This window comes from Prionailurus viverrinus, chromosome E3 (genome assembly GCF_022837055.1).
Source record: "Prionailurus viverrinus isolate Anna chromosome E3, UM_Priviv_1.0, whole genome shotgun sequence".
In the NCBI taxonomy this organism is placed as follows: Eukaryota; Metazoa; Chordata; class Mammalia; order Carnivora; family Felidae; genus Prionailurus; species Prionailurus viverrinus.
In genome coordinates this window covers 27,896,300-27,923,262 of record NC_062576.1, presented here as the reverse complement: position 1 = coordinate 27,923,262, position 26,963 = coordinate 27,896,300, and the positions used below count along the sequence as shown (strand labels likewise).

Here is a 26,963-nt window from a genome sequence, read left to right as displayed (position 1 = left end):
GGGGCGGAGTTACTGGGTCAAGGGCTATGTTTCAAATTATAATTCTTGCGGCCACATCAGCGCTGGCCAAGCCGTGGCAGCTTCCCATCCCCCGCCCCCCAACCTCCCGCCAGCAGCATGGGAGAGAAGGTTTCTCCACTTCCGGCTCGTGCCGGGAATGTCACCACAGTCCGTTGAAGACGTACTGCATAGAAGACTTTTCAGGACCGCGGCCCCCGCAGTGGTGGCCGAGGTGTGGAGGGAGCCACCGCAGGGCCCGTCTCCGCCCTGTCTGCGGTGTGGCTTCTTGTCCTCCCCAGCTCCCCCACCCGCCAGCCCCCACCGTGTCAGAGCTGCTTTCCGGAAAGGTCATTACAGGAGCCAGGGGCGTGCGACAACAATGGGAAGCTGGTGGCTGGCAGCTGGCAAAGGGCATCGTGTGAACCTCAGCCGAACCCCCCCCCCCCCCCCCGGCCGCCTTGTGGGCACAAAACTCACTCGTGCTCTCTCTGGTTATTCAGTGAAACTCATCGAGGTCCTACTACGTGCCGGAATGGGGGGCCATTATGGGTGTGTTTCCAGAGCCAGCCATCCTGCCGCTTTGGGTGGGGCTCTGGGCCTCAGCTCCTGCCTCCTTCACCGGGCCCCTGAGAGAGGCAGAGCCACCAGGTGAGGGGGCAGCAGGCCAGACCTGGGCCTTTTTGCACTCTGACGTCCTGGGGGTTCGTTTGCCTTTGCTCTGAGGGATGCTCGATAGGTGCGGAAGCTCGGTGGACCCGGCTTCTCCATCGTGGCTCCCTCTTTCCTTGTCTCTTCCTGTCTCTCTGTATCTGATTACATGGTTTGTCTCCGTTCATACCTGTGTAGGTCTCTGGCTTTCTCGGCGCTTCTGTGTGTGTTTCTCCCTCCATATGTGGGAGGAAGGGGGCGGTCTTTCTGCCTGCAGCTCTCCCTCCATTTTTCTCTCAATGGGATTGTGGCCTCTCTGTGTCCCTGCTCCCTCTCTGCCTCTGTCTCTCTGTCTTTGTCTATTTCTGTCTGTCTGTCTCTCTGCCCCTCAGCCCTGTCTTCATCCTCCCCTGTGTGTGTGTGTGTCTCCTTTCTTCAGGTATTTCAGTTCTTTCCTGCCCACCCCTATCCCCAAAATAGCCGGACTCCAGAGGAACCCGGGGTTTTTTGTTCCCTCTTCTCTTGGTTGCTCCCTACACCAGCTGTCTGACCCGGGGATGGCTTTGGAGTGATAGCTGCTCTGTTGCTGGAGTGATAGTGCCTGATTTCCCTGGGGCTCAGTTCCTTTTCTTCAGAAGGGAAGCATTCACATCTGTGTCTGTCTGTCCGTGAATCTTCTTCTTTCTAAAATCCTAAAGAAAGTTACAAAAGGTTTTCTTGAACATCAGTGCACAGATCTCTCTAAAGACCAGCACATGGGGGCTCCTGGGTGGTTCAGTCAGTTAAGCATCCACCTTTGGCTCGGGTCATGATCTTTCAGTTTGTGGGTTCGAGCCCCACATCAGGCTCTGTGCTGACAGCTCACAGCCTGGAGCCTGCTTTGGATTCTGTCTCCCTCTCTCTCTGCCTCTCTCTCTCTCTCTCTCTCTCTCTCTCTCTCTCTCTCAAAAATAAACACTAAAAACATTTTTTTTAATTAAAAAAGATCTGCACAGGGTCTGACGCCAACCCTCTCTGTCTCTCTACCCTCTGATGCCCTGGAGGCAGGTAAAGGTAGCAGACTGGATTTGGGCTTGTGTGTGACCCTGGGGAAACATGCTGATTCTCTGAGCCTCACAGGGCTGCCTCTGCATTCCCCCAGAGCCAAGTAACTCTCCCACAAACCCGGTCCGGCACAGGCTGATAGGTAGCAGGCCCTCAAGTGACATCAGCTCCTCTGGACCGGAGCAGCAGCTCGTGTCCAGATGCATTCCTTCCTTCCTTCCATTCATTCATTCACCCATTCAGCAGCATGGCAAGAGATATCCACGGCCAGAGACCACCGGCTGATCCTAGAGGCCCAGGAAGCTGCAGGTGTGGGGAGCTCCAGATCAGTGTTACCCAGACACCTTGGGGTAGGGATGAGCAGTGTTACCTGAGGACCAGCAGGAGCCCCTGCAGAGTGAACTTCCTAGAAAATACGGTGTCGTGGGCCACCTTTAGGCCTTTGAAAAACCACCCGATGAAGTCCAGGTGGTAAAAAGGGGCACAGGTAGCCGTTGTTTCTAAACGTTCCTCCGTTTGTTAAATAGTCTCCAAGGAGGGAAAGACCAGGTCGCAACTAGCATGGTGAAAATCAGTATGTTGCCTTTAGGCTGCAGTCATGGGAAGGAGAATATAAGCTTTTCTTACACGTTATCATCTTTTTACTTTGGATTCTCACATTCCTTAGTCCATTCATAATCCATTTGTGAAAACAGGCTCACATCCTACGTGTCTTAGCACTTCAGGCGTTGTCCAGGGCTGGCATGTGGGGGTTTAAGGATGCTGGGTGGGTAGATGGGTGGATGGATGGATAGTTGCGTGAGTGTCTAAAGGGACACGATTCCTCCAAGCATGCCCCTCTCATATAATCACTGGGAAAGCCCAGAGTATTTGTGATTGGTTTGGAGGGAAGATTAGAGGGTGGTTAGAATAACCCTTTCTGGTTGCTGCTCAGTCTGTCTGCAACAAGAGCCAAGATGGTAATTATCCCCAGGATCGCAGCTACTGACTGAACAGCCAAGGAGCCAAAGACGCTGGGATCCACCACGAGTACTTAAAAAGATGGGCTCAGAAGCTTTGAGCTGAACTTCCTAAGGTGCCCCCTAGCTCTGCAGGCAGACTGCTCACCCCTTCCCCACTCCGAGGGCAAGCTGAAGACACTCCTATACTAAAACAAGTGACCGTTGTCTTCTGTTTGCCCCAGCTGGCTGAGCCCCTCAAAGATAAGGATTTTTTTCCCTGAATTTTATTTTACTGGTACCTAGCACAGTATTTGGCAAAGAGGTACAGGCTAAATTAATATGGCATGAATCACCAAGTTGATAGTTGGAAGAGTGGGGGCATGGGTGATTTGCTTTGAGGATGCTGGATGGATGGGTGCATGGATGAATGGATGCTTGGTTTTCTGGATGATAAGCTGTTGAGTGCTGTGCTGGATGGGTTGTCGAATGGTTTGCTGGATGGGTGGTTGGATTTCGATGGATGGATGGATGAAAAGGTGGGATCTTATTGGCCATCGAGAGTCAGCCTCCCACATAACATAGGAATCCTTCCTGCAGTGCCTATGATAGGCCTTGAATGCATGTCTACCTAGCTGCAATGACTAATTTACAGGCTATTTCATTAAAAAGCAGAATTGAGTAGGGGTTGTTTTGTTTTTTATTTTCTCTTTTAGAGAGAGTGTACATGAACAGGGAAAATGTGCAGAGGGAGAGAGAGAATTTTAAGCAGCCTCCATGGTCAGCACAGAGCCTAACACAGGGCTTGATCCCATGACCCTGGGATCGTGACCTGAGCCAAAATGAAAAGCTTGACGCTTACCCGACTGAGCCACCCAGGAGCCCCTCTGGTGTTTCCTGTCCTCTCCTCAACTCAAGCGGAATTGTTATAAACTTTTCCAAAGTCTAGGTGTGGTACCGTAGTATATATTAGTGTTTAAGGACATAGGCTCTGGAAATGGATCCAGGTTTGAATCTCAGCTGAATAATTAAAGCATTGTGACCTTGAATAAACAAATCCCTTGGCCTCTCTAAGCTACGGTTTCCTCACTTGCAAAATGGGGATAATAGCACTATCGTGCAGGGGTTGTTAAGAGGATTGAGTGAAACAATGAAGGGCAAGGGCTGGTCGGCGCTCAGTGAAACGTATTGTTATTATTATGGACCAAACCAAAATGTATCCTCCTATCGCTTTTTTTTTTCCAGCGAGAACCAGATGTGTGCCAGATCCTGTTATAGCATTGAGTGTTCATTGATAAACAACACCGAAATAGCCTCTCATCTCCTGGAGCTTATGTCCTAGTGGAGTGTTCAAACAATTAATAAGTAAACAGATAAACAATTTCAGATGGTATTAAACGCTATGCAGAAATTGAGATACGGTGAGGTGAAAGAGAGTGATGTGGCTGGTGGCGGCAGGTGTTCTTCTGTTGAGCTGTGAACTAATGACAAGCTACAGCCATGCAAAGATCTAGGGAGAGGGTGTTCCAGGTAACAGGAATAGCCAGTGAGAAGGTCCTGAGGCAAAAATGAAACGGCTCAAGGAAAAGAAAGAAGGCCAGGTAGCAAGGTAGACGGTAAGGCATGCAGGGCGCAGAGGGCCTCGGGAGGTAGGTCATGTAGGCCGTAAAGGCTGGGCCACGTGATCTGGACATCATCCATGTTAATTTCATCCTGTCTTCTGGAACAGCATAGAAGGAGCCGTGTTCATTTGGCAGTCGCTCAGCTTTCCAGTGACAGCGGCAGGCTCCCAGTCTCCAGAGCTCCAGACTAACCGCTCCTGGTTCTCTGTTTTCCAAGCTGACATCCTGGGACACCTGCAACGTTCTGGGTCTCCTAAACCTAGAAGCCAGAAGAAATCAAATTTGAGCCAAAGGCAGTCAGGCAGAAGATCTCTAGTCAAAATTGTAATGAACTAACCCAGCAGGCTGTGTTCCTCCTTGAAGCCCTGCCCTTGGAGTGTTTGCAAGGGAAAGGAGGAGAAAAGGAATCTTTAAGGCTCTTCTAGGGTAAAAGACATATGGAACCACGTAGATGCAGGTGCTTCTGGTCTAGCATCTGGGCTTTCAAAGAAAACCAAGAGATGATGGTGGCGGACCTCCAGCAGGACTGATAGAGCTAACTCAGGCGGGCTCTTTAGGATCCCATGACTCAGCAGTGCCTCCTCTGTGTTGGCTTTTCTCTCAGAAAAAAATCTTTGTCCAGGTGGGGATAAATGGGCTCTTAGAGTCTTGCAGTTCTATGTATTGCAGAAGGGGAGCCTCTCTAATCTACTTGTTGCAACAAAAGTCTGGAATTCTACTGTCTTCTTGGCTAATTAGCTTCTTTGGGTCACACATTCGTCTCTGAACCGTACGGACTGTTCATTGCCAGAGAGATACAGTGTTCTGATTGGCCAGGCCTTAAGCTCTGTGACCTTCCCTGTCATCGGTAATGGAGACCCTCCCCATCCATGTAGACTAAGGATGGAGGAGGGGGACAATGCCCCCCAACGTCCTGTATGAGAAAGTTTTCATTTTGGGAGATGACTTAGTTCTAGAGACGTTCTGTGTGACATTGTGCTTAAAATCAACAATACTCAGCTGTGATCTTAAAAGTGTAAGAGGGCAGATACCATATTTTCTGTTCTTACCACAATTTTTACAAAAAAAAGGGTGCTGTTAGGAGGAGAAGGAAGAGTGGGTGCTGGACAGGCAAAGCCAGCTCGTGTATCTTGTGTTTTCCAGCTCAGAAATACCTCCTCCTTCCCCTGCAGCTCAGAGACACAGCTCTTACACCTCTCATTTCCTCCCGCCTTGTTCTATAGGTTAATACATGTGCTTAGGTCTCCATCAGCTTTTTTAAAGCTTCTTGGGGTTTGGAACCCTGCCTTTGTGGACCTCATGGTCCCCCACATTTGTACCAGGACGTTGTAAGTGTCCACGACAAGCTTAGTTAAGCTGGATTAGGTGTCAGGGCCCGATGTGATGACCGTGCCTTTCAAATAGTCCCCAATTGAAGCATTAGAGAAACTCCCTGTCTCTCACCAAAGAACCTCTGGGCCTCACCCACCTCTGTGGTCTCTTGGGTTGTCCCCAGGCAAAGCCAACAAGAACGTTCAGTGGGACGAGGATTCGGTGGAGTACATGCTGGCCAACCCAGTCAGAATCGCCTTCGTCCTGGTGGTCCACGGCCGGGCCTCTCGGCAGCTGCAGCGCATGTTCAAGGCCATTTACCACAAAGACCATTTCTACTACATCCACGTGGACAAGGTGAGGAACTCCTCCCCCGCTTGCCACCCCTTGCTGCCTTTCTTGGCCCGTCTGTCTGCCCGTCTCCAAGCTGCCCTGCCTCTCAGGCAAGTCTGATAGTCTAATCAGCTGCCTCTCCTTGTAGCATTTGGTCTGGGGGAGAGAGAAAAAGAGAGGCACAGAGTGTGTGTGTGTGTGTGTGTGTGTGTGTGTGTGTGTGTGTGTGTGTGTATGTATGTGTGTGTGTGTGTTTCAAAGTCCCCAGTTGTGACTTTAGACTTTATCTGTAAACGTTGTGTTTCTTACCTCTTTTTCCTCACTGCTCCACTGCCCGATACAATGCCTGCCGCTTTGTGAGCGGGGCTATCCCAGGGTGGGCACACATGTTCCAGAAAGGGCCAGATGGTAAATATTTTAGGCTATGTGGGCTCTACACTCTTTGCTGCACCAACTCCGCTCTGCAATGTAGCGTGAAAGCAGCCATAAGAAATGTATAAATGAGTATGTGCGGCTGTGTTCCAATAAAACTTTATTTATAAAAACCCCGCAGCCGACTTATGCCTGAGGTAGAGGTTTCTGTTGGTCTGCTGACCTGACACGATTATGTCAGTAGTCGAGGAGGAAAAACGGGATGCTTGATCACAGCAGGACTTTGGGAAGGTCATGGAGAAGTTCCATCCCTCAACATACACACCAGGTTTAGACACGGTCGTACTTGTTAGCTCATTATTCTCAGACCACATGCCTCGGTCTTGTATTAAAATGCAGCATCCCAGGCACCAGCCCACACAGAGTGAACCATCAGCTTAGAGGTGGGGCCAGGGAATCTGCATTTCAAGTACCTAAAACAAGTTTTTAAAAATAATAAAGTTTCACACAGCCACATAGAAAGACCCTGCAGGCCTGAACCAGTTACTTGGCAAAGTCCAGTATATTCAGAAGCCCTGTCAACTAGAAGGGAAGGGACAGAGAGAAGCCAAGGGGCATGTCTGTGTGTTTTCTGGGCTGCTGAATTGTCCCCTTTTCTCTCCTGGGAAAAGCGCTCTAATTACCTACATCGGCAAGTGCTCCACTTTGCCAGACAGTATGACAACGTTCGCGTCACCCCCTGGCGGATGGCCACCATCTGGGGAGGAGCCAGCCTCCTGTCCACATACCTGCAGGGCATGCGTGACCTCCTGGAGATGACCGACTGGCCCTGGGACTTCTTCATCAACCTCAGCGCAGCCGACTACCCCATCAGGTAAGGCGGCCTGTGGCCCCAGGCCCGCCTGTGCTAAGGTCTTGGCTTCCTCTTGCTTTCCTTGGTCCGAGCTGTGAAACCAGAGGCAGAGGCACGTGGCCGCTGGGCTGGAGAAGCATTGTGCCTCCATGAGATGCCGTGGAGACCTTACACTTGGGGTCTTCCGGCCTGGGATCCGCAACGGACCTGAGCATCACTGGTGCGTTCGTTCACTCATTCAGCTAGTGTTTATTTACTGAGGGCACGGTGTCCCCAGCTCTATTCAAGGGTACACAGAAGAGACCACAAAACCCCTACCTGTGGGGATCTTCCATTCAGGTGGGGGAGACCACAACAAAATAGTACGGTGGCATGTGAGAAGAACAAAGCAGAACGTAGCAGCAGGAGAGAGTTGTGATTTTAATGAGAGTGGCTGGGGAAGTCCTTATGGAGAAGAACAGGAGGAGGGGTGAGTTGCTCTGACTGGGAAAGTGGTCTATGCAGAGGGAACTGCGGCTGCTGGGAATGCGCCTGGTGTACTCGGGGGGGGGGGGGGGGGGGGGGGCGGGGGGGCACAATGGGGCTCAGTGCGGCTGGAACAGAGTATGCAAGGGATAGAGTGCTAAGAGGTCATAGAGATTCCTGCAGTGACATGATGTTCGTTCTAGAATCTGGGAGTCACTGGCATGTTTGATTAGAGGCAGGATAAGGTGTTGGAAAGGGAAGCAGAGTGGAGGAAGGGAGGTCAGTTGTGATAGGCCCAGCAGAGTCACAGACGTGTGTTTTTGGGCTATTGGATGCCCACAGGTCTCTGTGCTTGGTCCCTAACAACTGTTAACAAAACAACGGTTTGCGCACATTTAAAAATTGGGAGGTTTCACATGAAAGTATCAAATGGCAAGCTATTCTCCAATGTCTGCGCGCTGTGGGCCTGCAGGCTGCCAGCCACGATTGTGTGGAGCTGGTGGGGCGGCCAGCAGCCCTGAGGCACTGAGAAACTGAGATGCCACCAGGAACATCTGTCCCTTGGCCCAAACATTGATCTGCTCTTTAAAATAGGCTGTAGGGGCACCTGGGTGGCGCAGTCGGTTAAGCGACCGACTTCAGCCAGGTCATGATCTCGCGGTCCGTGAGTTCGAGCCCCGCGTCAGGCTCTGGGCTGATGGCTCAGAGCCTGGAGCCTGTTTCCGATTCTGTGTCTCCCTCTCTCTGCCCCTCCCCCATTCATGCTCTGTCTCTCTCTGTCCCAAAAAATAAATAAAAACATTGAAAAAAAAAATTAAAAAAAAAAAAAAATAAAATAGGCTGTAAAAAAGGAAACTCCTCTAGATGGGGGGACGGGGAGAGAAGGCAAGAAAATGAAGTGTATTTCCTGCTGGAAGGCAGCTCTTTGCTTGGCTGTGTTGTGTCTTCCAGCCTGATTTATTGGTGGGGCTAAAAAGGAGAAGAGGACAGAGAGCGAAGGGCGGGGGCCTAACTTCCTCTGGTGGCGCGAGGGTATTGGGTGAGGACAGTACTTTCCACACAAGAGCCACATGAAGGCATCTTTTAAAAAAAGAAAAAGAAACGTTTTGGGGCACCTGGGTAGTTCAGTCGGTTAAGCGTCCGACTTCGGCTCGGTCATAATCTCGCGGCTGATGAGTTTGAGCCCTGTGTCAGACTCTGTCCTGGCAGCTCAGAGCCTGGAACCTGCTTCGGATGCTGTATCTCCCTTTCTCTGTCCCTGCCCTCCTCATGTTCTGTCTCTGTCTCTCTTTCTCAAAAATAAACATTAGAAAAAAAAATTTTTTTTTTAAATTTTTTTCAACGTTTTTTATTCATTTTTGGGGACAGAGAGAGACAGAGCATGAATGGGGGAGGGGCAGAGAGAGAGGGAGACACAGAATTGGAAACAGACTCCAGGCTCTGAGCCATCAGCCCAGAGCCTGACGCGGGGCTCGAACTCACGGACCGCGAGATCGTGACCTGGCTGAAGTCGGATGCTTAACCGACTGCGCCACCCAGGTGCCCCTAGAAAAATTTTTTTAAAAAAGTTATCAGGGCAGTTTTCAAACACACATATGTGTGCTGAGAACAGTATAGGGAACCCTCACGTACACATCATCTGGTTTCAGCTGGAATCAGGTCGTGGCCAGTGCTGACATGTCTGTGCTATCACCCTCTTCCCGCGGCCCCACTGAAGCACTCCCGAGACACCATGTAGTTGTGTGTGTGTTTTCATATACCTCCCAGAAAGATAAGTTCTTTTAACCTAACGTCCACAGGATGATTGCACCTAAACCATCATTCTTAATGTCATCAAATATGGAAAGCACACATCCCCAGGAGTTTGGGTTTTTAATCAGGAACCAAATAAGATACAGGCGTGGAGGGATGTCCTCTATTTAAAGCTAGAAATGGTCTCCATCTCCTTCACGATGCGATTCCTGGTGCCTTCCTTCCATCCTTGGTTGGTGGCATCTCATTGTTGGCTGGGAAGCCCTGGGCCCTGGCGGGAACCTAGGGAAGGCACACTCTTTGGCCAGTTGAGGCAGGGTTCACCTGGCACCCTTGCACCTGAGAAAAATGATCCTTAGAAACATACCTATTTTCTTTTGTTCATAGGATAGCAAGGCAAACAGATTATGAAACATGGCGGGCAGATTCTTACTTATTTACTTACTCATTTGTTCAGATGCCCATTCCACAGACGTTCGTTAAGCAACTCCTATGCTAAGCACTAATTGGGCATTTAGTGAGCAAAAGCGCCCCAGGCCCTACCTGGTGGAGCAGGTCCCCTGCCTGTGAAGGTGGAATTAGAGGCGCCATGCAAGGTGTGAAAGAGCTAGAAAGCAAGGGGATGACTAGGGGGTGGACATGGTCAGAGGTCAGAACATCTCAACTTGCAGTTTTAACTTGAAAACTGAAGGATTAAAAGATTGTCAGGCAAATGAGACAGAGATCATTCTACAGTAGGCCCTAGATCATTCTAGACTGGGCACTAATGACATATTGAGTTGGATGACTCTTTGTTTTGGGGACTGTTCTGTGCACAGCATGACATTTAGTAGCAGCCCCTGGCCTTAGTCCACTAGATCCAATAGTGCCTTGCCTCCCCACCCCCCCCCCCCCGACTCATTTGGGACAACCACCGATATCCCCAGACTTTGCCCAATGTCCCCAAGGTGCAAAAATGCTTCCAGTTGAAAATGCTTCTTGAGAAAACAGTCTGGTCAAGACATGGGTCCGAGATGAACTTGATGCATTTGAGAAATTTATAAATGGATGGAATATAATAAAAGAATGAGGAGATGTGAGTATAGAGAAGCACTGGGCAGGGGTGAGTTAGGACCTTCTCCCTCTGTCTTCCAAGAAAGGACTGAGTTCATATGTTGAGCATAACGTCTAATGAGGTAAACACTTCCTTCAGCTCCCAAAGCAAACCTCTTTTACACAAGGGCAAACTGAGACCCAACGTCATATGAGAAATACATGGTAGATTGGAAATGAGAACCAGTTCTGTCCCATTCCAAGGTTGGTGTTCTTTCTGCTTCCTTGGGGAAGTCAGCCGGGCCCAGAGTGGCAAGATGGACCCAGGCTACCTGGACCACAAAGCAGGAAACAATCCCATCCCTCAAGCTGGGCAAGGTAGTGGTTGCAGGGAAATGCCTTGAGAGAAGGTCCTTGGAGGTGGAAAGGTCACCTCTTGTCCCGAGTCTGATCATTCCTCCTCTGGACCTCCAATGCAGGCTGAGGTTATCTCAGCCTAGATGAAGTTGTGGCACTCGGCCAGAGACCTCTTTAGGTCCAGTGGGCATTCTTGCACCCAGGGCCCTTCCCAGGAGACTTCCGCCAGATCTCGAGGCTGCCCCCTAGGGGCCCAGTGTTGATTTGCCACAACCGTAGACACAACCAGGTCACCTGGGCCAGGGTGTCAGGATCTCTAGCACTTACACATCCCCGAGGGTGGGTGCTCCGGGTCCCATCACTTGGCTTAGGGTTTGAGTCCATGTTCCGCCAACTTCACTAGCTGTGTGACCATCTGGAAGTAAATTCGGTCTTTGTGAAATCAGGGTAGGGTAATAGAACCTAACAAAGTGTCGGGCACTTACAAAGGGCTCAGTGAATGTCAGCTGTTAATTCTTGACCTGAATCCAAGGCTGAACCTCCTATATTTCTGAGGGGCCCAGAAATACTTTGCTAGACCATGTGCCAAACCTATTCTGGGTTCCAGAGAAGGGAGTCTTGGTATTTTTAGCTGCTTTAGCTTTAATGCTCCAGGTCTCTCTGTGCCTCTGTCAGTCTGTCTTTCTCCCCCTCTACCCTCACTGTTGTCATTTCCAGCACCCTTCGCCCCCCACCCCCACCCCCTTCTTCTGCCCACTTCACTTTGCCAGCCTCATGGTCAGAGGTACTTTCTGCATCAAGCACTGCTAGTTTCTCCTGCTATTGTTTCTGGGAAGTCGCCCCACGCAAAAACATATGAATTTTGCAGATGAATGGTTTTATCCTGGGCAACTCTGATAGGCTTTCACTTCCCATCTGCCGCTCCATCTGTAGCCTCCAAAACCACTACTTCTCCCGTCCCAGGAAGGGTGAGCACACTTAGCAGCCTTCTCAAAGGGGCACGAGTGCCCAAGTCAGAAGCTTCTAGGAGGTTCTCAAAACTTCGGGGATTTCCGAGGGCAGAGTCCACCCCACATGGCTAGTCTGAGCCATTCTGTGATTTGACCTCACCTCCCTGTGTCCCCTGCCCAACTCTAACTGAAGGGCCAGACTCTTGGCCTCTCAAGTCATAAAGACTCACTGATCTTTACGGGCTCCTAGCCTTGTTTGGGCCCTGGACACAGACAGCCTGGTTGGAGATTCTGAGCCACTGCCCTGGCCTTGGGGACCGTGCACGTTGCCTCTGCTTTTTGCTTCTCAGTTTGTCCACCTAAGAAAGGGACACAATGTTAGCACCTATTTTATAGGAATGTAAGGAGGGGTCAAGGAAATAGTACATCAAGGGCTTAGCACAGTGCCTGACACTAGAAAGTTCTGGATAAATACAGGCTATTCTTATTCCAGCAGTGGAATCATGAGGGCTTCACAGGCGGGACTTCATCATCAACCGAGTTGCTTCCTTTGTTCCCTTTACTGAAGAAAAGACTGGTAAAATATTACTCGAACTCCCATCTCTTTTAAAAGCGGGAAAAGCAAAGTTAGACAATGAAGTCCAAATGTCTCAAGAAAACAGAACAGGGGCGCCTGGGTGGCGCAGTCGGTTGAGCGTCCGACTTCAGCCAGGTCACGATCTCGCGGTCCGTGAGTTCGAGCCCCGCGTCGGGCTCTGGGCTGATGGCTCAGAGCCTGGAGCCTGTTTCTGATTCTGTGTCTCCCTCTCTCTCTGCCCCTCCCCCGTTCATGCTCTGTCTCTCTCTGTCCCAAAAATAAATAAACGTTGAAAAAAAAAAAAAAAAAAAAAAAAAAAAAGAAAACAGAACAGAACCAACTTGTTTGTGGCCGTGAACTGTAGCCCTGTATTTGGAATATGCAAGCTAAGTGTGTTTAAAGAATCCAGACCCTCCTGCTGTGCTGTGATGTGACGTGACGTCCTGGCCCGTGTAGGCTCTGGTTGGTGTTGGTTATGGCTGCAGGGCATGGATGAAAATAGATATTTCAAACGCCGAGGTCCTGCTAGGCGTCGAGTCTTCAAAGGACACGATGGTTTTATTGAGTATATTGAACTTACTAAGGCAGGAAGCTCCACTAGTTAGTATCCTCTAGTTAGATGGGCCTTAGAGACAAAACCAAAAATATTTCTCACTGTTGCTGGTTTGAGCTAGTCGTGAGAGACCCCACACTGTCTATCCTACACTAGGCCCTGTGTCCCAGACAAAGCAGATGCAAACAGAAGGAGGGTTGAGTGTGTCCATGGCCCCTCTGAGGCTTTCTTTCTTTTTTTTTTTTTAAGTTTATTTATTTTGAGAGAGAGAGTAGGAGGGGTAGAGAAAGAGAGGGAGAGAGAGAAAATGCCAAGCAGGCTCCGCACCGTCCACGGCACGGAACATGATGCAGGGCTTGAACTCACAAACCGTGAGATCATCACTTGAGGCGAAACCAAGAGTCAGAAGCTTAACCAACTGAGCCACCCAGGCGCCCCCAGGGCTCACTTTCTGTCTGGCGTGCAGGAGATGTGCATGTGTGCATGCATGTATGTGGCAGGGGAAACAGTACTGAAATTTTTCAAGCTAAATCTGGGATCTACTAATTCTGCCTCTTGCGGATCCGCTGCAGTAAGGTCTAACCCAGTGGGGCCCACCATGTGGCCACGGAAGTTACACCTGACCATAGACCCAAACTGCTGTCATGAGACAGCAGAGCCCCAGGCCAGGAGCATTAAGAGCAGATCTGTGGTGCCTCAGCAGGAAGCTCTAGCTCATGACAACAGGAACTGGGTGTGTCAGGGACTTCTCTGCTGTTCTAGACCAATGTTTACATAGGACCGATGGAGCCGAACTCACATCCAGATCCAACAAATACCTACTGTGCATCCACTGTGTGTTAGGCCCTCTGCTGAGGCTTTTAACATACACTTTGTCTCAATCCTCATTCCTCAAAATGTAACTTCTCCTGTGTAAGAAAATTTAAGGAGGTTAGTAATAAAACAGAACTTCGAGTAAATTCTGCAGGAAGTCAGACCCTGGGTAATCTTCACAGCACAGATCCTGGTCAGCCTATGATTTGAAGTTACGTTAACCAGTACGGATGCCCAGGCATCTGTGTACAATTGCTTCCCTGCTTTTCATCCCGTTGGTTGCTCAGTGATCTTTCAGTGCTCAAAGAACTGTTGTTAATAGCAAATCGCAACCACAGCAAATGCATATCCCTGGCATAATTCTGAGTGTTTGACATAGTCCCGACAGCAGCTCTATGACGTACACACTTTCAGTATCCCCATTTTTCAGATGAAAAAACTGAGGCACAAAGATAATTAAGAAATATGACTAGGAGGATGCGGCCGGTAAAGTGGCAGAACTTCCCTTTTTTTTTTTTTTTTTCTTTTAATGGGGGCAGAATTCACTTAACGTGTGATTAACCATTTTGAGGAGTTGGATCCCATGGCACGGAGTGCATTCACCACCGCTGTCCGCTTCTAGAACATTCTTATCATCCCAGGAGGAAACCCTGTGTCTATTAAGTAGTCCCTCCCCATTCACCTTCCCCAACCATTTCCCATCAACCACTAATCTACCTCTATGGATTTGCCTTTTCTGGATATTTCATACGAGTGGAATCATATGATGTGTGACGTTTTGCGATTGGCTTCTTTCATTTGGCGTGTTTTCTCGCTCATCCACATCGTAGCATGTATCAGTACTTCGTTCCTTTTTATGACTGATTTTGCTCTTCAACTATGTGGATATATCACAGTCTATCTGTTCCTCAGTTGATGGACCCAGAATTCTTAGGGCTGCCCACAAGCCCTGTCTCTTGGCTTGGACTGTGCTGTGTGCCATGAATGGAGGGCCTCGTCTGGCTTAAGAAGTTGTGGCTCCATTGCCCGAGACTATACACGGCCGTGGTACTGAGGGACTCAGGGCTGAGTCATGGGGATGCCAGGGCTGGGTGGCGATGACGATCTGGCATATCCCTGTCCACACAGGCCCAGTGACCTTTCCCACCCAGCCTGGCCCTCCTTGACTGAGTTTTCAGTGTCTCTGGTTGGCTGAAACAGATTTGGGTTTGAAGGTAGAAAAATGAAGGCCTAGGATCTGAGCATTAAGCGTGCCTCTTTACTTCCTGCATCATCCAGACCCCTTCTGAAGGCAGCTGAAAACAGACTTCTACTCCCACAATGAGTTCAGGAGGTGGGGCTCCTTCTGACCTCCTCAGTCCCTCAGTAAATATGTACTGAGCTCCTGTGTGCCAGACACTGGGCTGGGCAGCAGGTGTTCAGCAGTGAGGAGAAGCATTTTAGACTCTGCCCTCATCAGAGGTCAGTCAAGGGTGTGGACTCGAGCCAGACCACCTCGGTTCAAATCCTAGCCCTTCTGTTCACTAGCCAGGTGAATTTGGACTTGAGAAAATCACTTAATGTCTCAGTGCCTTAATCGCCTCATCTGTAAAGTGGGGATAATAACAGCACCACCCCATATGGTTAAATGAGTTCCTGTGTGTGAAGTGCTTAGCACACAGTAGTGCTGTCCATGTGACAATGGTAAATTACACTTACAAGGTAAAGCAGGTGTTCTGAAGGGAAGGAAGGGGTGTAAAAGCACCCAGCTAGTGTAGCTCCCCTGAGCTGGGGGCCTGGGACAGCCTTTGAAGAGGCAGCGTGTGAGCTGAGATGGGCATGATGGGTGGTAGTTCCCCAGGAGAACTACCTGGGGTGCACAGGAGGGGTGCCGGGAGAGTGTTCTGAGAAAGGGGTGGCATGAGCAAAGGCCCTGCGGTAGGAGGGACCTTGGCCTGTTTGAAGAGCTGAAAGAAGGCTAATGTGGCTGAAACACAAAGAGCAAGGGAGTGCCTTTCTACCAGTGAGGTAGCTCAAGGCCAGTCCCTGCAGGGATTTTGGATCACCTGGTGGGTGGTTTAATTCTTAGCCATGAGCTGTGTGGTCTTAACGAGGAAGTCACCTTCACAGTATGAAGAGATCACTTAGGCTGCTGTGACAGACAGTTGTGGGGGGGTGGGGTGGGGGGTGGGGCGTGGAGCACAGGTGGGAGTGGAGAGCCCAGCAGGGAAGGAGGTGGTTGCTTCTGCTGACCCCAGAAGCACGCCTAGAGACCCCCCAGATGCTTGCCAGTCCTCTCTGGAGGTGGGCATCCTGGGAGTCGTCATGCGCTGCCTGAATGCAAACAGCCATTTAGTCTTCTCATCACACAGAGCCTGGCAGCCGCCTTCTTTTGGGGACCAGGATCCCACCTTGCACGGAACCGCCCCACTGGGGAGACTCACAGAGCAGGGGCTGGTGCAGAGAAGCCGGCACGCCCAGCGGTCAGGACAGCACTGAGCGTGAGGCAGCCAGGACAGCCTGGTGATTAGTGGGAGGACCATGGAAGAATGTGACTCAAGACCCCTCTTGGTTCATTTGTTTTTAACTATGGCAAAGTACAGTCGCATAAAATTTACCATATTAGCCATTTTTACGTGTCCAGTTTGGTAGTGTTGAGTACATTCCTTCACACTGCTAGGCAGCCAGTCCACAGAGCCCTTTTCATCTTGCAAAACTGAAGCTCTGTGTTCCTGATACGACAGGTTCACATTGTCCCCTCCCTGGCTCCTGGCAGCCAGCACTCTGTCTTCTGTTTCTGCAAATTTGACTCCTCTAGGTCCATCCTGTAAATGGGATCATACAGTGTTTGTCTTTCTGTGACTGGCTTGTTTCACGTAGCATAACATCCTCAAGGTTCATCCGTGTTGTAGCAGGTGTCCGAATTTCCTTCCCTTTAAGGCTGAGAAATAATTCACCACATTATATTTGTACCACACTCTGCTTACCCATTCATCCCCCACTGATGGACATCTGTGTTGTTTCCATCTCTTTTCTGTCGTCAATAATGCTGCTGTGAACATGGCTGTAAAAATATTTCTTCACCTCCCTGCTTTCAGGGCGTTCTGGGGGATATACCCAGAAGTAGAATTACTAGATTGTATGTATCTATTTTTTATTTTTTTACAGCCATTGCACACCATTTTCCACAGCCAAGCACAAGGCTCCAGTCTCTCTACATCCTCGCCAAAATCTCTTATTTCTGGGTTCTTTGATAGTAGCCATACTAATAGATGTGAGGTGTTTCTTAATCTTTTTAAGGAGCATAGATTCCTGGAGCAGAGAGCCCTATCACCCTTAGAAGTTTTGAATAGCTGACATAGCTCTCCCTAGAACTGCAGGGAACTGTCTCCCCCACAGGCCACGGCTTTCAAATGATTCTTCTAGAACTTCTTCCCAGCCTCCATCAGTTCACTTCATTTCACACTGTGCTGAGTAGGGCCACCCGCTCACCAGTGTCTGGAAACCTGTGCACCCACCACCTCGTCACTCCATCCAGGTCTGCAGAATTCCGCCCCAGCCATCTCTCTCATGTACATTCCCACCCTCAATCCCCTCCATCTCGGCCCGTCAGACCCTCCTCGCCACATACCTGGGCCATCAGAGTCCACCAGGAGGACGGAGGTGCTCCAGAGCCTGAAAATGGGCTGGAGCTTCGAGACCTCGAGAGCTTACAATCTCTGGGAGAAACGGAGATTGTAGAAGTTAAATAATGACAGGGTGCCGTGATGGAGAATAAAAGGGGGTCCTACTTTAGTGGTCGAGGTAGATAAAATGCCTGTCAAGAGTATGTTTAAGCCACGTCCTGAAATGGGGCCCACTATGGAAAAAACAGGAGTGGAGGTGTCAGGCAAAGGGGAACAACATAGGCAAAGTCCCTGGGGCAGAGAACAGCCAGCAGAGCTCAGGAACGAGAGGGAAGAGTAGTAGGGTGGAGCAGAGCAACAGAAGTGGGGAGGGAAAGAAGCAGAGTCTGGAGAAACACACAAGGAGACTTACCAGGCCTGTGCCCCTCTTCCTTCTCCTGCCCACTTACCTTTTCTCTCCCTGCCCTTAGCCTCTGTCCTAGTGTCTTGGGGCTGCTAAAAGAAATTCCCATTGACTGGGTGGCTCAAAACAGCCTGCAGAACCTTACAGCTCTGGAGGCGGGGAGTCTGAAATCAAGGTGTCGCAGGGCTGTGCTCCCTCTGCAGGCTCTAGGGGAGAGGCCTCCCTTGGGGCTCCTTGCCTTGTAGATGCATCATGCCATTCTTTGCCGCCATCTTCATATGACCTTATGGGGACATAAGTGGTTGGATTCAGGGCCCACCTTAATCCACTGTGACCTCATCTTAACTAATTATATCTACAGAGACCCTCTTTGCAAATAAGGTCACCTTCTGAGGTGCCAAGTGGATGGAAATTTGGGGAGGAAGGATGCCCTTTGGCCTCCCGTGACCCCTTGCTGGGCCAAGCACATGAGGCAGCTGCCCTGTGAGATGGGCTGATGCTGTCCTGGGTCTCCAGCAGCATCTGGACCCCACTATGAAGGCAGTTCTTACGTAGATTCCCTCCTCTCAGCGCCATGTTGGGATGGAACTGGTATTTTCCACTTCCGAATTTCCTTCCTTTTTAAGGGATCCCGGTGTGACCCTCCCTGTGTCTCTCAAAATTCAACAGCCATGTCCCCACGCATCTACCTACCACGCACCGTGTCCTGGGGGTGCAGCAGGCAGCAAGACAGGGTCCCCTCACAATGAGTACGGTCTCCTGTCACATAGTTCTCAACAGGGGAAAGTCAGGGTTCCACGTGATGTTTGGACATTTTCCTACAGATGCCTTTAAAATATCAGATTCTTTAAAAACATCACAACTCCACCCAGACCAGTTGAATATAAATTCCTTGCCAGAAGCAAGAATCTGTGTATTTTTTAAAGCTCCCCACATGATTGGAAGACACAGCAAGAGTTGAAAACCACAGATGTCGGAAAGACGTGGTCACTTAACTACAGTAATAAACAGTAAGGTAAATGCTATATGGAAAATTCTGTAGTAGCCTTAGTACTTTGTGGGAAGTCCTACTTGGGGGCCCAACACCCAGGTCTGCAGGTGTGACCATCTCTGGTTGGCCACTTTCTCGGCATTTAGCCACTTTCACTCTCCGGATGCTCACAGTTGCACATCCTCTCTCCTGAGACCCTCCGACCCTGGTGTGACGCCTTCTGAGGAAAACTCCGCCCAGATAATGTGCGAGTTGGAAAGGGTGTACCTTCTCAGGCTGTTGTTGTTCATGAGGAAGCTGGAAAGACATGCCGGTAATTATGCCGTTAGCAGTTTTGTTTGCATCTAGTAGCAAAATAATCATTTGCTCAGCCCTGTTATTTCTCAGCCTGACAGAGCGCACTCCTGCCTTAGCAGAAATGTGGTTGGCTTTCCTCTTGCCAGCTGGTCTGGGTTTCTTTCCTGAGCTGCATCTTCCGTTGGACAACCCATCGGGCTCTCTGGGGGAAGGGCAAGGACTGACCCAGAGCATCCCCTGGACAAGCGGAGTGAAGCCCAGGTTCGGGGAGTTCTCATGGGACTTGGTGGAAAAGCACTGAGGCTCTTGAGAAAGCCACGGGCGGTCATGTCGCTTTAAAGCGCTGTCTTGGCTACCAGATAAGGAAGGATGTTCTTGCAAGAATAAGAAGTTTGCAGGAAGAAAGGCAGAATGATGCGACTGTTTCACCCAAGGGATGCCGCTGTTTGGCTTAAATACGTTCCAGCCACATTGTCTCTGTGCTTACCATTGTGTTCATTTTTCCATTCTTTCATTACTGGAAAAAAAAAAAAAATTCCAAGTCCCAGGGAAAGGTGGTTCGATCTTGCCCCCTATGTCCATTCTTTGCCAGCAGAAGTAGAGCACTTTGGTCATTCATTCATTCATTCATTCAACACATGCTAAGGTCCTTCTGGACACCAGGAAGTGTTGTAGGCAGCACCGTGCGATAGGACTTCGGTGATCAGAATGTTCTATGACTGTGCAGCAGCCATTAGACACGTGAGGCTATGAAGAGCTTGAAATGAAACTTAAAAACAAAAAGAAGAAGGGCTCGAAATGTGCTCTGTGGGGCTGAGGAGCTAAATTTTAAATGTGATTTGGTTTTAATTTGAATGTAAACCAATAGCATATCAAGCAGCACAGGCCTAGGTGATCAGGTGGAGTACTGAACAAAAGCAACCAAAAACTCCTGCCTTCACGGCCCTTCCGTTTGTGTCATGGGGCAGAAATACTTCCGCTGGAGAGAAGTGCACCCTGTCCACAAGGTAAGGGAGACTGGATGCCGCCAGTTCAGAAACCCATGTGGCCTCTGTCCTGTGCCAGTCTGATGCCAGTCTCGTGGGATCCCGGTGTGACTGTCCACTGAATTTCGCAGCGTATGCTCTTCCTAACTCTTCCCTCCCCAGAGCTCAGGGCGTGCTGCTTCCCCTTGGCAGCGGCTGTCTGTGTGCCTGGGGTTGGGACATTTCCCTCCCTGGGCATCTTCCTGCCTGGTGCGTTTTGCATGTGTGCTTCTCAGGAAAGCAAAGCCTTCATTTATGTGGCTTGCCCGCCAGTGGCCGAGAGCAGGGTGGTGTGCATTCTGGGATGCTCCAGATGCATCCAAGTACAGTCCGGGAGTTTGGCTGTGAGCCCCAGGTGGTCCACAACATGGGTGATCTGCACCGGAGAGCCCGTTGTTCTTCCACACCCTCCCCCCTCACATCCCCCTGCCGGTAGGGGTTAGTGTCAAGGGCAGTCTGGAGGGACAGCATGTCTTCAGAAGTCAAGTGGAATAAGGGAGGAATGTTTCCGCTCCCTTTTTATTGATGATGGCAGAGGTTTGCATGCGATGGGCCCAAGGGGCAGGGTTAAGATCCAGCCATTGGGATGGAAACTTGCGGGTGGTGGTGGTATTATTATTATTGTTGTTTTTATATATTTCCTCCCTCCCCCTTGCTGCCACTCAGAGTCATTGCCCACTGTAGAGAGTGGTCTGTAGTGGACTTTCAAAGTAGATGCCTGGTGAGTCTGCCAGACTCTGGGGGTGCCTGGGTGGCCTAGCCGATGAAGCATCTGACTCTTGGTTTCGGCTCAGGTCATGATCTCCTGGTTCATGAGTTCAAGCCCCACATCGGGCTCTGCGCTGACAGTGCAGAGCCTGCTTGGGATTCTCTCTCTCCTTCTGTCTCTCTACCCCTCCCTTGCTTATACTTTCTGTGTCTCTCAAAATAAATAAATAAACTTAATAAAGAAGAAAAGGCATCTGCCAGACTCCCGTAGCTAATCGTAATGCTCATCAGCTAGCATTTTGCCACTACTGAACCATCCAGGGAATCCCCGGCCAGTGTGTCCTCAACCCCAGAAGGCAGGTGCTGTGGCAGTATCCCATCTTGCAGATGAAGAAACTGAGGCTAAGAAAAGTTAAGGAATCTGCCCCACGTCTCACCCCAGGTGGGGATCAGAGCCAGAGTCCGAACCCACACTTCTTCTATCACCGGAGGAGAGACAAGAGCTGAGTTCTTCACCAGCACGTCCTCGTGCACCCAGTGGGCAGCACGGCTCTCCCACGCGTCCTCCCATGTGAGTCCACGTGCTCTCCACCTGGATGAGAGTCCAGGAGGCAGACATGTCCAGGAGCCAAGAGAGCAGCAGTGCACACCGGAGCCTGAACCCAGAGTCGTCCGTGTTCAACAGCTGCCAAGCCCCCATCGCTTTCCGCTGTAGCTCCGCTGGATGGAGGAGGTGTGGGGCAGAGAAGGGCACGAGGCTTAGTGAGTCCGAATGACCTGCCAAAGGTTACACAGCTTGGCAGTGGCCGAGCGGGTATTGGCACGAAGGCTCAGTGACTCCCAAGTGCAGTGTGCTTTGTGCTCCATGAGGTCGGCCAGCGCGATGCACAAGCCCTTGACCCCAGGGAAGAAGCCAGTCAGACAAGAACTTGAACCCCAGCACGTGGCCGCCGTGGCTAGAGTGGCCCCATTTCCAGATGGGCGCTCTCCCTCTCTGGCCAGTAAAAGATCGGGACTCTACCAGTTGTCCCTGCTCAAGGCATAGACTGAGGAGCCAGCTGTCCCGCATTAGCTGGGACTGCCCTGGCTTTCAAGTTCCTTTATAATCCTGTCCCCTCCTGATTTCACCCTTCAGAGTCTTCCCCTAACTGCTGGACCGAGGTGCCTGATGGAACCCTCACTCATTTAAATGTTAGCCTCCAGCAAGGCTAATTCAGAAAGAATGGCTGCCGTGCCTCCAGATATGCACAGTTGTTCCCCAGCAAAACCTAACCGACGCTGGCATTTTCTGCACCATTCCTCGCTCCGCCAGGGCACATGAGAGGCCCTGTGTGTCGGCCTGACCTGGGCTTGAATCTGTCCCCTGCTGCCCGAATCATCTTGAGACAGGTGACTCCAAGCTTCCTGGGTTTCTGTTTTCTCACCTGGAAGAGGGAGGTGATCATGTTACTTGTCAGGAAGCCACGTGAGGAACAGCAGCCACGTGGGGATCCGAGCCCTGCCTGAAGTCCCGCTCCGCAAGCTCTCTGATAAACAAACGGGTTAGAACACAATGGCTCAGGCCTGGCTCCCACCTCCGTGGGGGCTCATGTTCATCCCTACCGCCATCTGAATGTCGGGACCAGGATGCTCAGCCGTGCTGACAGGCACAGAGGAGAGAGGGATGCCAGGTCTGCCGGGGAGACCTTCGCTACTGTATCTACCCAGTTGCACAAAGGAAGAGGCAAAAGAGAAATGTGTGACTGGTCCTTGCCCCAAGGACTCAGGCACAGCCGAGGTTTGAGGCAAGAAATGGGAGAAAAAGTAGTGGAGTGCAGGTGGGGGCTTTCACCAGATGGTAACCCAGCCCCTGATGACCCTGTCCAAGAAATGTCTCTGGCACTGCATAATCGGACCATCAGTTCCTTCTCCTTTTGGGAGGGTCTAGGAAGGAGATGAGCAGATGGGGCCCTAATATGAGAAAGCCAACCAGAGCCCCTTCCCCACAGCCATTTCCTTAGGGTGGCATTACGGCGTTGGGAGAAACTCAAACACAGGACCTAAGCCAGAGCTGGGCGTTTATTACAGGCGCTCACGAAGTGGTTCTCCTATTATTATCATGCAAGCTAAAAATCCTTCACAGTTCTTAACTGTAGACAAAAAAAAAAAAAAAAAAAGGTGTGATCTGGCCTTTTTTGTGGTTGTTTTCTTTATTCCTTCCTGTATTTTATCTCTCTGTATCCTTGTACTGCTATGGAAATGCAGACCCAGAGAGAGCGCGCACACGTACCTTTGAGGAGATGCGGTGGTCACAGGGAGTCCTGAAGGCTATTGTCTTGGGCGGAGCCCTGTTGGGATGTGTCTGTAGTTGAGCAACCCTGGCCCCCACCTCCCTGCCCCCCCCCCCCCCGTAAGGCTGTTTGAAAAGACCCTCCTTGTCGATCAGCCTGCTTGAGCTCAGTAGGCAGAAACACCACTGTCCTTGTCCATTCGGCTTACTCTTGAATCCATGTTGCTACAGTCTCCTTCAGGTTTCAAGGTGGAATGTGCCTTCACAGTTCTCCTAAACCAACTCACCGTCCTCGCCGCTCCACCTCTCACCCCAAGCTCAGGCGATACGCCTCTGGCCAACCCGGTGGCCATTGCAAGGCCCCTGGGCAGGGTCAGAACGTGGCTCAGACATCTGGATGGGTCCACAGCCTGAGGGATAGTGTCACAAACAGAAGCCTTTCTCCATCGCCCCTGTCCTTCTGAAGTGAGAAGCCCCACCCAGTCCAGATGGATCATCTGGATCCCGGATTCTGGCCTTGGCCCATTGCCCATAATGCCACATAATCAAGTAGAGGTTGGGGAAAGAGGAAGTCAGTTGGTGGTGCGGGCCAGTTTTCCCAGGGTGAGAGGCCCAGTGGAATCCCACATCAGTGTTGTGCTCCCTTGTGGAGGAAGAATGGAAATGGTGTCCCCCAGAGTCACCGCCTGCCTCCTGTGTCCTTTACTCCTCCAGAGGATTCTCCCCCGTGCAATTAATTGTGTCCATCAGTCAATATTACTTGGCAAACCCAGCCAGAGGCGCAAACATCACCTCCCCTTTCTCAACGTAATTGCGCTCTTTGGGATGCTGAATGTGGTTTAAGGCCAAGCAGTTTTTGATTACAGAGTCAATCTTTGTTTAAAAGTTTGCCGCCCTGGGGATGTTTCTAACAAGTTAGTTTAAACAATGCATTCTCCAGGCACCTACAGCTAAATAGTCCCATTAATCCAAATTGCTTTGCCAGGGATGTGGTGGAACCTTGTCCACTCCGGGGTGGCTTCTGCCCGGCTTCATTCACTAGGAGCGACGGCCGCAGGACTGGGAGGCAAGAGCAGCTGCGTGGTCATACACTGACTTACCAGGAGACACCCCTCTGCCAAACGTCCCCACCTCTGTACGTCCAGTCCTGAGTATGTGCGGGGGACTGAGCCAAGTGCTTCCCAAATCTCACCTAACCTGTCAGCTGCCTGGTGAGATGGGACCTTCAGCATCCTCATTAGAGAGAAGGGACATGAGTTTGCCCACCATTGCTCGCTTCCCGTGAGACGGAGCTCGGCCTTAAACCCACCCGCATCCTTAACCACAAGCCAGGGCTTCCCAAGTCTAGTTCACAAGCCACTTGCAGCGTGCAAGATGATTTAAAGTGGTATGCAGACATTTTTGAAAACATCAATATTTATTTATATTAACACATACGAGGAAGACCTGACATACCCCAGATTTCTGAGGCTGAAATTTTATTTAAAAATACAGGGGCGCCTGGGTGGCGCAGTCGGTTAGGCGTCCGACTTCAGCCAGGTCACGATCTCGCGGTCCCTGAGTTCAAGCCCCGCGTCGGGCTCTGGGTTGATGGCTCAGAGCCTGGAGCCTGTTTCCGATTCTGTGTCTCCCTCTCTCTCTGCCCCTCCCCCGTTCATGCTCTGTCTCTCTCTGTCCCAAAAATAAATAAACGTTGAAAAAAAAATTAAAAAAAAAAAAATACAGTTGAGGGGCGACCAGGTAGTTCGTTTGGTTAAGTGTCTGACTCTTGACTTTGGGTCAGGTTACCGTCTGACATTTCTGGTTCGAGCCCCACGTTGGGCTCTGCATTGACAGAGCAGAGCCTACTTGGGATTTTCTCTCTCCCTCTGCCTCTCTCTGCCCCTCCCCCACACTTGCTCTCTTTCTCTCCCAAAATAAATAACCTTAAGAAAGTAAAAATACAGTTGATCCAAATAAGAAAATGTTAAAGCAAGTATACAAGGGGTAAGTGGCTCTTCAGTCAATTCCACAAGTATTTATTGAGTGCCTACTATATGCCCGGAAGTTTTCTGGCTGCTGGGGTATAGCAGTAAATAAAGTATGTTACCGCCGTGCCTTCTTCCATGCTGGTGAGGGAAAGAGACAAGACATCAGCAGGTGGATGGCACATCCAGTGGAAATGTGTCCAAGGGAACATACAGTGTGGACGGAGGAGGGAGGGCCCAAGAAGACACTTAAAAAGGGGGTTAAGGCAACAAGTTGAGAGGAAGGTGTGTGAAGGGTCACAGAGAGAGAAGCACAATGGCAGAGGTCAATCAACTTTTTTTTTTATAAAGGACCAGATAGTAATTACATCAGTTTTGTGGGCCAGATGGTCACAATGACACAGTTCTACTGCTATAGCAATAAGGCAGCCGCAGACCATACATAAGCAGACAGGCTAGGCTGTGTTCCCATCAAACTTTATTTACGAAAGCAAGGGCAGGCCATTGTTCACAGACCCGTGATCCATACCATTCTGCCAGGTCTCCCACATTTCAGGTCATGGCCTTGCCCAGAACACACAGGTTTCAGCCTCTGCAGATTCGCTTCCCCACCCACCATTTTCCCATGCGTGGCCCTTACAGATGGTTCTGCCCACCCAGGCACCGGCGTGCGATCCACTCCTTGCTTCAGATTTTATGACCCTGGACAGAGGAAGAATGGTAAGGGCTTCTGGTAACCTCCCCCAGACCCTGGCCTGGACTCCCACTCAGCCCTGGGTAGCCGAACTTGACACTAAACAATAGTCTCCTTTTACTTTATTTTCCCCAACCTGCATCGCTTACCAGTCCTAAACTCGAGCTGGAAAGCAGTGTGTGAACTACAGCTCCCCCATCCCTGTCTCCTGACCATGCCAGCTGAGAGGGGATGGGGAGTTTGTTCACAGAGTGTCCTCCATGACTATAGGCCTGTCCAGCCTCACATAGTATCCTTCAGCCAGAGAAGATCATACGTTGTTCCCACCAGCCTTCTCTGTACAAACCCGTCAGAAATACCGTGTGCCCGTTAGCACTGTAATTCACCCTGTGCCACCTTCCTCATTCTGAATCAGAAAGGTTAATGATGTTGAATCCCAAGACTCATTGATTTCAGCACTTAACCCAGCTTCCTGCTCCTCCTGAAAGCACAAGAGTCGTTTCTCTTTCCTCGGCTGACCTGGCAAGTTGCTGATGAATGCCGTGATGCCAGCTAATTCTCCAAGAGTTCCCAGAGTGACCAGACCCGTGTACTTGTACCTTCTGTATCTCTGGTTGATCTTGTGGGTCCGGTTCCCGACCTAGATGTGTTTGGGGTCCCTGTCTGTAATCTGTCTCACGAGTCTCTATAGGTTGCCACGTTGATTTATGGAGAGAGAAATTTTTAACCAAGACAATGACCATGAAATGCATTCAAATGAAATATCAGCTTTAGGACCTCAGTATTGATTGATTGATTCATTCATACATTCAGTCAGTCAATACACACTTGTAGAAACATCCATCGTGCCAGACATTTGCTAGGATCTGGGGTTATAGCTACCAGTAGGGTAGTTAACATCTCTGCCTTCACAGATTTGACCATTAAATAATCACATCTTTATGCCATTGTCAGGAAGGAAGTTTACATGCATATAACGTAGGAAACCACTGTGCATATAACCGTTTCTCTTCTCAGGAGTCAGAGCTTCCCTGGAGAAGTGTCTCTGAGCTGAGAATTGAAAGGACAGAAGGAATTAACTGGGTGAACAATGGGGCATGAGTGTTCCAAGCAGAGCGGTCTACAAAGCCCTGAGACACGAGGCAACACGGGCCATGCATCAGGTCAATAGCGGCTGGTGTGGGCAGAGGGATAAGCACATAGAGAACCAGGCTGGAGAGTTAGGCGGGACCCAGACAGCCTGAGACCCTGAGAGCCTGAGTTTATCCTAAAAGCAGCAGGTTATCTTGGGAAAGTTTTAGGTTGGAACGTGCCATGATGAGATTGCCTCAGCTCCTATTCAGTTGTTTGGCAGTGGGGGGGGGAAAGGAAGGAAAGAAGAAAA

General features: G+C 50.3%; 1 protein-coding gene across 2 annotated transcripts in view; it reads left to right on the top strand.

Annotated features, from left to right (window-relative positions):
• Positions 1-26,963, top strand: part of XYLT1 (xylosyltransferase 1) — a 311,204-nt gene that overhangs the window by 221,004 nt on the left and 63,237 nt on the right. For both annotated transcript variants that reach the window (XM_047837663.1, XM_047837664.1), the window contains exons 4-5: positions 5,748-5,920; positions 6,940-7,142. In XM_047837663.1, coding sequence (XP_047693619.1) covers positions 5,748-5,920; positions 6,940-7,142 — 376 coding nt within the window. The remainder of the gene's footprint in view (positions 1-5,747; positions 5,921-6,939; positions 7,143-26,963) is intronic.